General features: G+C 38.4%; 1 protein-coding gene across 3 annotated transcripts in view; it reads right to left on the bottom strand.

Annotated features, from left to right (window-relative positions):
• Positions 1–3974: 3974 nt before the first annotated feature.
• Positions 3975–13503, bottom strand: part of LOC110066927 (prickle planar cell polarity protein 3-B-like) — a 17613-nt gene continuing 8084 nt past the window's right edge. For all 3 annotated transcript variants that reach the window (XM_020774184.2, XM_089274086.1, XM_020774185.2), the window contains exons 3-6: positions 9300–9480; positions 8455–8706; positions 7988–8191; positions 3975–7569 (exon numbers count right to left, since the gene is read on the bottom strand). In XM_020774184.2, the coding sequence (XP_020629843.1) occupies positions 6037–7569; positions 7988–8191; positions 8455–8706; positions 9300–9480 (2170 nt within the window). In that variant the 3' untranslated portion in view covers positions 3975–6036. The remainder of the gene's footprint in view (positions 7570–7987; positions 8192–8454; positions 8707–9299; positions 9481–13503) is intronic.

Here is a 13503-nt window from a genome sequence, read left to right on the forward strand (position 1 = left end):
TCGAACCTTTCAGGAACTGGTATCACATGTAGGGCCTAGGGTCTCATTTCAAATTTCACAGCCTTGGCCCTGCAGCCCTGAACATGGGTTTTTCTGTATCCAGTATCCAGCTTGTACAAGGGGTGGACCTTTCGACTTTTGATGGGAGGTGTGGGTGACTTGGTACAGGCAGGAATTTTGTTTAACCCTTTCATGCACCAGGGAATTTGTTCTCAGGGATGCTTGATATTCTTCGTGCTCCGTGTAACGCACGCCTTTTTTGGCTCACTGGTTGTGGGCATGAATTTGTTTTTGGTACAAGAATGCATGCGGGATATTTTTCAAAATCACCCCCGTCCCCTTCCCTCAAAAGTCAACTGGTCTACCCCTAAGGGCTTGGGAAATGGTGCCATTCTGTCTAGTCTGAGGGTCTCGTGGAGGGGGTGTCACGCAACTCGACCTCTCGAGGGTCAGTTGTGTGACAACGTCAAAATGCGAGTCACGCAGCACACAGGAAAAAAAATAACCTCAAAATATAAAAGGCTTAGGGGTAATTAAATCCCGATGTAGCATGTGTTAGCAGACCTTAGCAGCGTAAGCGGCAGAAACTACCCGGCACTGTGAATTGGCATGCGACAGTTTGCCATCTTTGCCGGCGTTACGTTTTTCTAGAGACAATGTGACCCAGTCGAAAGAGAAGACAAAGATTTTGCTTCAAAGAAGACGCATTTTTTTTATCTACATACAGAAGATAGAAATTTTAGTTTACTCGTGCGATTTTGAAGCTGTAACTTTGGCGCGACAAAAATTGCATCGAAATCGCCTGTGTAAACGGGCCTTTATAACGATGAGAAAACACCGTAGTAGCTCAGAGCGGAAGACCACACCTATCCGGCGGGGGGCGCGGCGGTCGGCTTCCTTTTGGCGGGAAAAGTGTGGGCAGGCACGGACATGTCAAAGAAGTATATCCGGGCACGCTGGACGTCGTTTTTCTCGCCATTGTGTTCATGTTTCTGCTTTGTGGCGGTTTGTTTTCCTTTCTCCGTTTGTTTTGGCAATTGGACATCGAATATCGATTACAATGGAGTAATTTGCTCATTAATGAAGATGTGGGCGGGCGAAGAAGGGCAGCCGGAGCAGCTGGCGGGTTTGTCAAAGGTAGGATTTTTTCCTTTTAAACACCGTCAAATTTATTTTGCGCTTTTTCTGAACTGCGGTTTCTTATCAATCGAAATCTAAGCTGTCTTGAATAAATATTTTCCTGAACAAAGTTTGAATACTATTTAAAAGACTTCAATTAAGCTTACAATTGGGGTAAGTTTAAATAAAATGTTTGTTTTGTTCGGTTTGTGCTGGTGAGCTTTCAATGACACGTGGCATAAACCGGTTTTATTTAAACTAAAATTTGCGTTTAGTTCAATGTGTGGTGGTATGTTTGCTGACGGTTGCAACTTAAATAATAATTTTTCGTGAATAGTTAAGTAAAGGTATTCCTAGCCAGGGCGTTTTACACATATACTGCAAAACTGTCCAAACAGACTTTCCTTGGCCTTTCACCTTTCAACCTGAGAAAAGGTCCTGGGGACACTTGCATGTTTCCTGTCACGGCGGGTCTAAAATACTGGTAGCTGGTCACTGGTCACTGGTCACTGGTCACTGGTCATTGGTCATTGGTCATTGGTAGTTGTTGACCGGTAACTGGTGACTGGTAACTGACAACTGGTCACTGGTCACTGGTAACTGGTGACTGATAACTGGTCACTGGTCACTGGTCACTGGTAACTGGTGACTGGTGTCTGATAGATTAGATACTGTGAAATGTCCCTTACTACCGATGCAGTACACTAAGCACCGATGCAGTACACTAAGTGTACCTTACAACACTAAGCATACTATGACAACTTATAAAAAATAATTTGTCCACACCCTCATTTTTTTCTTATGGTTCCGTTTTGTTTTTACTGTAAATTTTGGTATATTTAATACAAAATTAAGTAAAGTTTTCATCCATGGTTCCTTTTTTTGTCACTCTTTCAAGCTATTCATTCAACAAAAAAATTTAATATTCAAAAGTAAATGGTAGTGGGTGGTCATATTTTACCAGGGTTGCAATGAGATCGCATGGCGCTGAATATTTCTGTGCGCGTCAAGATTGGAATGATTGTTGCTGACTGCGCCCTCTAAGAAATGAGTTTCAACCACGAGGTAACTTTAACAAACATGTTGCCATTAAGGCAAATTAGTGTCACTTCAGAGTGACCTGTCTACGCATTGAATTTTTTTCTGAACATTCAATTATGCCTTTCTTTTAGTCAGGGACATTTCACAGTATCTAATCTATCAGACACCAGTGACCAGTGACCAGTGACCAGTGACCAGCTACCAGCTACCAGTGTTTTTGCCCTGCCGTTCTTGTCACATTTACTTATAGAAAGCGTACTAGTCTAAAACTTGTTACAGCATGTTGATCTTTGAATCACGAGGTCCTGGATCGAGCCCTGATCTAGCTGTTCTGTTTGAGTTATGTTATTCACTTCACAGTGCTACTATCATCACATCCAATGTGCCTTGGCAAGTTGTTTGCACACGTACAAAATTACCAGGGTATCTTGCATTGAACAAGCATTCTTACACTTACTCTGCCGATTCATGTCTCCTAGAATCCTGGTTAAAAACCTTGCCTAGGACAGTTCACTGGTAATATAATTTTCACCTGCTATACACAATACTATTTTAACACTTTCAAAACACTTCCTAAATACATAATTATGTGAAGTTCCAGAAAATATCCATACCTTTCCCTGCCAACCCTTCTGGAAATTCCAATAAAGCTTCACACATTTCTACAAAAAATTTGGTCTTATAGCACCCCCAGCCCCGGGAAATTCCAATCCCTTCTGTGGGGGAGTATGGATATTTTCTGGCACTGCATAATTCAACATTTTTTTTCAGAGGAAGGGGGCTTATACTTCTCCCTAATGTGTACCATCACATGCATTTACTGATACCCCTCAGTGTAGAGAGCTCAATGACAGAGTAGTTTGGAGCATATACCTTAAGATGCAAACTGACAGTGACATTAATTTTAACCTGTGCCTTTCACATTTTTTAGAAAAAATATATATACAAAACCACTCCTAATGGTCCCTTGGCTTGGAGATGGAAACCTGATGGGAGAGGATATGTCCCATACTAGGCTTATTCACGTTTCCGCAAGACTAAGAGATTAGGAATATGTCTACTACCTCTTTACCTAGATGGGATGCTGGTACATTGCAGGCTCCTCCCCCCCCCCCCCCCCCCCAAATAACCCACCCAGCCCCCTTGGGTTGAAATGGCTGGTATCCATGCATTTATACACCTGGGCAACGAGAGGGAGTGAGAGTCAAATGTCTTGCCCAGAGAGACAAAACAGTGACCTAAACTTGGATTGATCATAATCCAGTTTCAACTATTATACCGAGTACTTAGCTCTTATTAACCAAGCAGGAGGTCTGTATGGGAGAATATTGAGGTCGTGAGTACAGACCCAGCGCAGTGGGGTCTGTACACATGACTGAGGTCAAGATTCTTCCATACAGACTGACTAAGCTTGGTGAATAAGATGTTTATTATATGGTAAACAAGAAAAATTTAATTTGTTAATGTACCTGGTTTGTACTAGCTGGCATTTTGCTTACAAATGGCGATGCACTGAACTTAGTTCTGCCCAAGTTTGCTGGTCCTCTTTAATTTTTTTTCTCCTCAGCCTTTTAGCACTTCCACAAATAAATGTTGTTAGAAGAAAAAAGTCAATTTTTTTGCATTTTAGTTTGCAGCTTTTTCACCGGAAAACATTACAGGTCTAGATGCCAGTCTTGATGGGAAATTCTAGACCGCTTTCAATATCGATTTCAGCCAATCAAATTCGTGAATTTGGTAGTTCCCAGTCCTTGTGAGACAGCCATATAATACTTGGGCATATTAGATGTAACAAAATACCTGGCCAACATAAATGACATTGAATCTGAAGGGTTTATTCTGAAACCAGCAACAATTTATGAAAACTTTTCATTAACCACTAACATAACTTAAAAGTTGAAAATTCCAATATTCTCAAATAATTATTATATATTAATTTAAAATAGTGTAACTGTGACCAACCATAACAAGAGTTATGCAGTAATGATGCATTCACAATGGATAAACCAACACAGCATTTTAACTGTAGTCACAAAATCTTATCTAAGTTGTGGCAAATATTGTCTTACTACATAATAAACTTTACAGAATAAGACAAAAACAAATTACTACCAGAACAGGAGCAAAGGAGCACTCATCTAGTAATACGAGAGATCATACCAAAAGCAGAAATAGTCAATATCTAACTTCTTGCTTTGCACGAATATTATACAATGTTGCTATATGCAAATATGGAGTGATATGTAGAAACCATTTTTGTCTTGCTTTAAGGGAAAAAAAAACTATTTCACAAAAGAAACCTTAGTTGCTACTAATTGCTTACCGCATACCGGTACATGTCAAAATGTGAGAATTAAAACAACTTTTGCCGTCATCTATAGATATGATTGTGTAGGGAACAGAAACCGAAACAGAACACAACAAATGTAAATAGTTAAGGTAAGAAATGACTTGTGGATGTTACAGAGAAAAATGCATGGATCTAAGAATCTTGCTTGATGCCAAACCTCGTCTTTGTTTAAGAAAAGTGATCTATCTTTCTTGCACAAGTTTAATGTTACATTGAGTTTCCAAGTCCTTATAAACAAAAACTTTCGCTAAAAAAATAATGAGAATTTTGAGGTATACCGGAGCTAAAAAGTAATATTTCTAACTTCAGCCAATGAGAGTGCAATAAATAAAAAGAATACTTGACCATTGAAGGTAGCAAACAAGTGTCAAAAACTCTGGCTTATCCATGAATATTCACTTATCATAGTCATTTATTTCAACTAAGTACATGATACATTATGTTGGCTACTGGTATTTTATTTCATTCATGTCACTTAACTCTGAAACAAAGTCTTTGTTTGCACTGCAGTTAAAGTGTTTTAGGCAATACAGGAAAGGACTATAACTAAAATATCCAAAAGGCAAATATATGGTGTTAAAAATGGATTTTAGATGGTAACAGTATGTTTTCTTTGTAATGCAAACATGTTTACACTAGCAGCTCAAATGTGTACACTGAGTTCACAGTTGATTACAAACATTCGTCTAACCAACATCATTTCAAATTTGTGTGGCTGATATTGTGTTTATTGGCACAGTATCAAATGATAATATATAATTCTTTGCAAATTGTCATATATTACTGACTTACTTTGTCAACTGATTTCATGAAATGAAATAAGGAAATTTAACTAGAGCACTTCTATTATATTGATTTTTAAGGATATCAATAATAATATTATTGTAGTTAACAAAAAATTTCCATTCTCAACCCTGATTACTACTTTTTTTACTAAATTATAACCCCATAAAATTGTAAAAACAAAATGGCTGTGCACTTTTATTGCATTCTGGCTTTCATGGTATCTAACAGGCCCATTTGAGAATTTATGAATTTTCTGAGGTAATGAATTTAGATAACACCAAAGCATGCAGCAAGAGTCGTCATGGGCCCGATGAGGATGAGTGAGTGAGTAAAGCATGCAACATTCTTTTGGCTCATTGACATCATACTTGATCAATATCCACCTTTTCAGTAAACAAAACTTGTCTTTTTAACATGTCAAAAATATACTGATCCTGACACACAGGGAATGTTAAAAACTGCAGGAAAGCCAAATTCCAATAAAGTGTCTTAATATGTCTCTTTGATTCAAGCAATAACAAAAACTTGGAACAAACCAAACAACTACAATATACAAGCCACATGTATGTATCTATTGTGGCAACCATTATAACAACAGCTCACATTTGACTATATTAGTACATGCAGTCCAACATTATTTTCAAACATACACAATGCATGGATTTCATGCATGCATGAAAGTCAAAATCAAATGGTCACATTGAAGTGGTCATGTGCATTTGCTACCAAAATTTGACAAGTCACTGTACCAAGCAATTTTTGTGTTTGTTTTTCCTTTTCTTGGTTGCATCAGCTGTGTTCACAATCTGTGGTGCAGGTTTTTCACAGAACCCATCCTCTGTGTAAGCGATTCTTGGACGTCTAACAGGCTTTGACTTACTCTTATCCACTGGATTGGCAAAAGGATCTTCCCAAGGTAGCTGAGATGATTTTGATTTTGTTTGAGTGTGTCCATTACGTGACTTACTTGGCTCCTTTGGGGTAGAGCCCTTCCTATTAATCATATGCTCCTTCCTTGCTGACACATACGTACCCGAAGAAGTTCTCATGTGACTGTGTCGTGGAGGGGGCACAGAGTTTGGCCTCCATGTCAAACTCTCCAAAGATCTTGACAATGGCCTTGGGTTTTCTCCTTCACTGAAGTAACATTTTTTACCAAAGTCATCAATATCTGAAAAATCATAATACTTTATTTGCCTTGCTTTTGTTCGATAACCTGAATTTCTGGATGTCCTTGAGCAGTGGTCTGACGCATATCCAGAGGCATGCCTCTCCTTAACCCTTTGCTTTACTTTCACATGCTTAATAGCCTTGTTTAAATCTTGACTGGCTGAAGAGATCTCTGTTCCATAGTTACTATCCCTGCTCTCAATAGTACCGTAGTTACTGTCTTTGGCAGACTCAACATCCACAGGAGTTGCTCGTATGAAGTCAGAAGTGCTTCTATTGTCATATATTTCAACTTGGTAAGCTCTCTCTAAGTTATCAGGTACTTGTCTAGCCCTCGAGACCTCCTGGAAATTCTGACCTTTATGGAATCGGTCATTGTCAAAATCAAAGCTGCCATAGTTGCCTCCTTGTACACTTACACTGTCAAATACATCAGTTGAATATCCTGAAGATTCAATGAGACCAAACATGGTGCTAGATAATCCTCCAATTCCAACAGAAGCATCTTCATGGCATTGTCTTCCCAAGTTTCCAGCCCTGCGATTGGACAAAATTCCTGAATACTGGCCAACACTGTCACCATCAATACTTGGCTCATATGGAACACTCAACCTGCCAGAGGCAGATGGAGTGCTGGAGGCCACATAGTCTGACTCCAGGGTTCCAAGATCAGAAGTGCATGACTCGTGAGCACTGTATTGTTTTGTGTTAAAGCCTGATTGTATAGGAGCAAAATGTTCATGTCCTTGGTAAACAGTAGGCACACCACGGCTGCACTCTGGAGAACAATAAATCTCTCCATTCTTTGGTAGAAATGGCTGTCCAAGAAGTGGTTTGCGGCAATTGTAACAACAGTAACAATTGTCTGTGGCATGCCAGTGCTGTCCATTGTGCTCCATTTGACTTGCATCTGGGTCAATTGGCTCACCACAAGCATCACAAAACTCAGCATACATTGACTTAAAACAGTGACAGCAGAATGGATTTCCATCCTTCATTATATAACGCATACCCCCAAGGGGACAGTCACATTCAAAACAACAAAAATGGCTCACATGCCAGCATCGGTCTTCAGCTTCTGTACACTGCTCAGCAAAAATAATCTGATAACATAAAACAAAAAAATGCTTGATATTAACAACTCAGTCAGGGCTGTCATTGAGTTTTGAGTCAACCTCGTCGCCTTGATCTTCACACTCATAACATACACACTGCACTCGTTGCTTTGTGGGAGAGTTGTATTGACAAAAGACAAGTTCACGGGTAACATCAAGTGCCTATCAAGCATACTAAGCCGTAACAGGTGTTATGGGTTACAGCCCTTAATGGCAATCCTGTCTGTGCTTGCATTACATAATTATGTAATGGTGCTTCATGATTCTTATCGCAAAGGTGATCACTTCACCTATACTAATAGACAGACCACAACCAGACTAGTCTTCCTTATTTTCCAATAAACTTTAGGCATTGACTTATTACTATTACGACTGTCAAATTTTCTGAAAATTCCTGTACATGTACCTCATCACATGCTGCACATCTGGGCCTCAATGTTTCTGCGTGGTGTCTTCCGCAGAAAATCCTTCCATCCTTGTAGCAGTAGATCAAATCCACCAAAAGCTCTTTGCAGACACAACAAACAAAGCAAGAAGCATGCCAACTTGTGTTCTGACCTGCTCTTGGAGCAAAAACTGCCATGGATCCTGGGCAGACACGGTCACCACACTACAAGAAAATTAACCACGTCCCTCAACATTAGATTTCTACAATGGGAGTATTTGTTTTGGCAGACTGTTGGAAGCCTATTTTTGCTAAAGCAGCCAGATATGAATGCAGTGGCTCATTGTTTTGTCAAATGTTAATGAAGAATGTTCTTGAACTGTTATCACCTACACCCTATTTCAGTCAGCTTTAAGGCCTCCCAAAAGCTTTATGGAAGCCACTATATCATTCAACAGATATTACTCATGAATATAAATTAGTCACACCTCTCTACAACTGTAGCCTTCAGAGACATCTGGAATCTGCTTCACCACTCCTCGGTCTAAAGCATCTCTTTTTCTCAGTGCCACAAAGATTCGTAGCTCTTTTTTCTCTTCATCTGTCAGGCCATTACAGAATCTTGCCTCACTATCATATGGTGGAAGTTGAACAATGATTTGCTTGTTGCGGTGCCTTTCACCAATGCTGTCTATGTATGGAACCTTTTCTTCTGGAAGGGAACTCATATAGGCGTGCACCTGAAATTAGCAAATACATGGTTTTGGTTTAATCTTGATTAACCTTGGAAACAGATGAAAATGCCGAACACTAGTTCCCTACAGATGTGAGGATAAACAATACCATTTATAATCCAAACCAGGTTGCAAACCACAATACTAGCAATAAATTTGTATTCCTACCAGAGCCAAAACATACAGCAGCTTAATTCAACAAATAAAGTCCTACTTAAAATTCAAAATTACTGTGACCTATGCAACAACTATAAACTACCTACAGTGTACCTGAGCTGTTTCAAATCAATCAACAACAATTTGTAGTCTTTGAAAGTCCAACTTACAAAAGCAGGAAGCTCAGATAACCCTCCAAAGCCCTCTTGAATGAAAGGTGATAATCAAGGGAATGGTTCCATTTTTTTTACGTCACAATAACAAAATAGTGCTAAATGATTCTTTTAACACAACTCTCTTTATGATCTCGCTGGAATGAAGAACACCATCCTTTACCCTCACAACCAGAACAGACAATGTGGATACCAATTTACTTCCATTATATTTGGAAAGAAACTGTGTACCTGAAACAAAACAAAAATCCATTTGGCATCTGTACTCACCTGCTCAGCATTAAGTCCAGGAGGAATCCATGCATATTCATCTAATGCACAACCGCTGTCATCATCGCTAGGAAAGCCAGAATAGTTGGCATCTCCTAAATATACACTGCAGCCTTCCCTGGCATCATCTTCAATAATATTGTGATCCTCTCTTGGACACCTGCAGTGCTGACAAATTTTCCTGCAGTAACAAATGTTCAGAATGGCCAATCAATATTGAAAGAAACTAGACAAGACCAATTTGAGTTACAAAAATCCATTCAAATATACTGCAGTCTAATTGGAGTCTAGTTTCAAAATAATTTTTTTCCAGTGGATTACAACAGAGGAAAAGTTCTAGCACATCACAGCCAAAGAATCCTATAATTTATGAAATTAAAGTAAGACACTCTCTTTGTCTCTGGGTCACCAAAATGTAGATGAGATAAATAATTATTGTTCCTTTCACTAAATTTCTCTCAAAGTTAGCTTACTGCTTATTAAAACTTAATGGCAGCTTCTAGCTCACACTGCTTTCAAAATATTTTTCCAATGGAAAACAGCAGCTGAAAAAGTCTTCTCCATCTTAGCCATTACAAGAAACCTATTGTAAAATAAAGACACTCTCTTGTCTCTGGGTCACCAGAATGTAGATGAAATAGAGAGATATTTAAATATTTTTCAAAGTTAGCCTTATCCTTATTAAAACTTAATGATAGCTCCTAGCTCACATATTTAATTGATCTAAGCTTGAATTAATTTTTCTTTCTACTAAGCCACATGTAACAAAAATTCTTTACACATTATCATAACTGCAGACCCAAAGAGAGGTAAAATATATGTATCTAGACATGTCTGTTCAGTGTCAGGTAATTGCTTTGCCATAGAGAATACCCTGTACAAAAGTAAACTTAGTGGAAAATGATTTAAAAACAGGAAATAATGGTCTTACATATACACATTACGTAAGTGTGAACATATCTTATAAGAGATGCAGCAAAGTCGCTATCAAGTGCACAGATATTGGTTCTATTTTTGCCAAGATTTCTACCAGAATAAATCTAATGCAAAACATCTGTTCAACTGATTAGCTTCCAAATAGGAAATTTGCTGAATTGACGAAGTCGACAAGCTAGGGCAAGCCTTAGAAATGGCTAAATTATAGTTGCACACAGCACAGCAGGACATAAAATATTACTATCTATTACATCCCTGTTCGGCCTGGTATGGTATATCATAGCTACCAGAGGCTAGAGGTTGATAATTTCCTATATGCAACAAATAATATTTGATCTTAGACATCATTATACTCACAGCTTAACCTCTATGTTCTCTTAGTTCTGAGATCAATTGTTTCATTGTCATATAGCTTTAGCAGAGGTTAACCTCTGGCACGTTTCAAGCGTTTTAAGTTCGCAAAAAAAAAACCCAAGCTAAAAAAGCAATAAATGTTACTATTTTACAGAATACTAAAAACTGCTAAGGCTGAAAGAAGAAATAGAAAAAAGGGCCAACCTAATTTTTTTTCTGGTAGGTTTTCTTAAAAGGGTTAATGATGCAAAGCTGTAGGGATTTATCCCTGTACAGATGGTAAAGCTGTCTGTCTTTTGTATATTATAAGAGTGAAAAGAAGTCAAACAATTATTACAAACCAGTCGATGAAACGGTGGTTTTGTTACACGTATATACCAAAAAAATCATCAGTAAATAGCCCCATAGGACAAAGAGAAACATAGATGATTTAGAGAGAAATATATTTATGTTCTTCACAACAATAAAACCCGGTAATTGATTTAAAATAAAAGAGCTTTAATAGCCTCGGAAATACAACAGATGTCTCGCATGACGGACAAAGAAAATCCCAAACGACGCCAATTTATTCAGCCTGCTAGAGTCCTTCCTTTTAAAAACTCGACAGTTGTCAATATTTTTATTGCTCTATGGACTAAGACGTTTAAAATAAACACTTTCAGGATATCGGTTACTTAAGGGCAAAGCCGATTTTGAGAAGAAACGCTCACTCAAACGCAAAACCGATTTGGAGATTTCGTTTAATTCCATAAAAAGTTCAACACATTTGAAGATTATTGTCACAGCTTTTTATATTTTACACTCTGTTTAATCGTAGACCACACACCAAGCAAAAAGAAAAAAATTACAAAGAAACCCTCCGTCAGATTATTCTGTCAATGTAATAAATCATTTTATTGAAATCTTTGTTCTGCCATTCTAATGTAAATGTTCGAACTAGAACTACAACAAAATTCATTAACTCTGCCATGGCGACAGCTCGTCGTAATAATATGCTTATTTTTAGTGTGAAGCTTTTTCAATGAAAGGGTTTTGTGGTTAAAATTGGGATATGTTGGTTGTCTATTACAGAACTTCAGCAGAATATAAATCGATTTTGTGCTATAATCAAGAACATTTCGACCGTGGTTTTGCTTTAGGGAAAGCTTATACATACAAATGTAAATTTCAATTCATTTAAACTGTTTCTAACAATAGTTCTTATTGATTTTCTACGAACTGGGAAATTGTCACCTTAAGAAATTTCTTTTTGTAATAAATGAAAAGGAGCCAGCAATTTCTAATAATTACATTTTAAACACTGCTATCTCATGTGGATGTCTCTTAGAAGAAAAAGACGTCGATAAAGCGAGATATTAGTAATGATAGCAACAAATTCGTGCGGTCCAAATAAACTTGCAATGGCACTGAAAGTGAAATAGCCATGCGTGTTCTCACCAGAACATTTTTCACCTAAAAAATGCGAGGAAAGAAATTTTCAGAATCGCGAGAATTTGCCACGGCCATTAGGCGGGTCAAACCTGTTGTTGATGATACGATTCTCGCCCGGGAAAACGATACCCGTATTTGTCTTATCCGACATCTTCCTTCAACTGTAGATCCGAGAATAAACATTAAAAAAACTACAATCGTCAGTTAAGGAAAACTGCGAAGATAAGACGAAAAAATCGCTAAAACAGCTTCCAGCCATGTGTGTGAGCGACATTTTTCCGAAATAAAAATGTCGGTACCAAGAAACAGCGAGGATAAGAAGTCTTTGTCAGTAAAGGAAGCGCTGGCGCACTGATTTGTTTTCGGAACGTCGACTCAACGCGTGTATAGACAGAAAAAAAAAATTCACGGGCAAAGCTCAGCATTAACACTTTCGTTCTAGCGCGCACGCATTGATTTTGCTACAGCGATGATGGCGGCATATACAGAGGGAAAAATTCCGCCGCGACTGTGGAGTTTACAGATTAGCCTCATCAAAGGGACAACCGTGAATTACGAATGGTATTTCTCAGTGGCAGCAGTTTCCGGGCGAGGAAGTACTAAACGAAATTCAAGGCTCATTAAGAGCGTATTCACTTGTGTTCATAATTCAAGTGTTTAACTCCGTCATCGGAACAAAGAAGAAAAATCTCACCAGCAGATTTCAAATTTCGGTGTATAATAAATTTAATACTTTCAGTATTCTGAATTCATGTCTAAGAAGTTCAAAATACTCGAAGTTCCCACCCGTGTTATTGGCAATTGGCAGTTCGGTTCACCGCTAAACCTCCTTCCGAGTGCTTTAGAATTCGGAAAATGGGTGACGCTTATCCGCAAAGCTTTCAAAAATCTCTGTTGTGTCTACAAAACTGCGAGGTTAACAATAAGAAAACAACATCTTTATTTCTAAACAATTTTTCCGTTCCGCGTTATGTTTGACATAAACTCGATGCATAAAACAAGGCAACAGGCCCTGCGCCTCTCAAGTGAGTGGGCACGCTGCTGTGACGAATCAGTGATTGATCAAACGATACTAAACAAACAAGCACGAGTGCTTCAAGCATCGACTCACCACTGTACAAAAAGCCTCTTGCTTGCTTATAAACTTTGAAATCAATCCGCACCTTCTGTACACAGCTCCGGTTAAAAGAAACATCTCTAATGCATGCACAACAACCGAAGTCTTTTGAAGCCAATTACGATAATCAAAAGCCTAAGAGGCCGTAAAATTAGGTCAACTATTGTTGTTGTTGATTTCACCAACACGAATTCTGTCATCTCTTTTAGTTTCTCCCCGCTAAAACAGTGAACACCGAATAAATAGGAGCACAGGAATTGCAAGGAAATACTAGAAACTACGTATCTTTCACGTTGACCCTTGCTACGGAGGAGCGGTATCGCAAATACCTATCTAATCTTTTGGACAAAGCCACACGTTGAAGCC

The sequence above is a fragment of the Orbicella faveolata genome, unplaced genomic scaffold, assembly GCF_042242905.1.
Source record: "Orbicella faveolata isolate gen_17 unplaced genomic scaffold, um_ofav_v1 contig_35, whole genome shotgun sequence".
NCBI classification, from domain to species: domain Eukaryota; kingdom Metazoa; phylum Cnidaria; class Anthozoa; order Scleractinia; family Merulinidae; genus Orbicella; species Orbicella faveolata.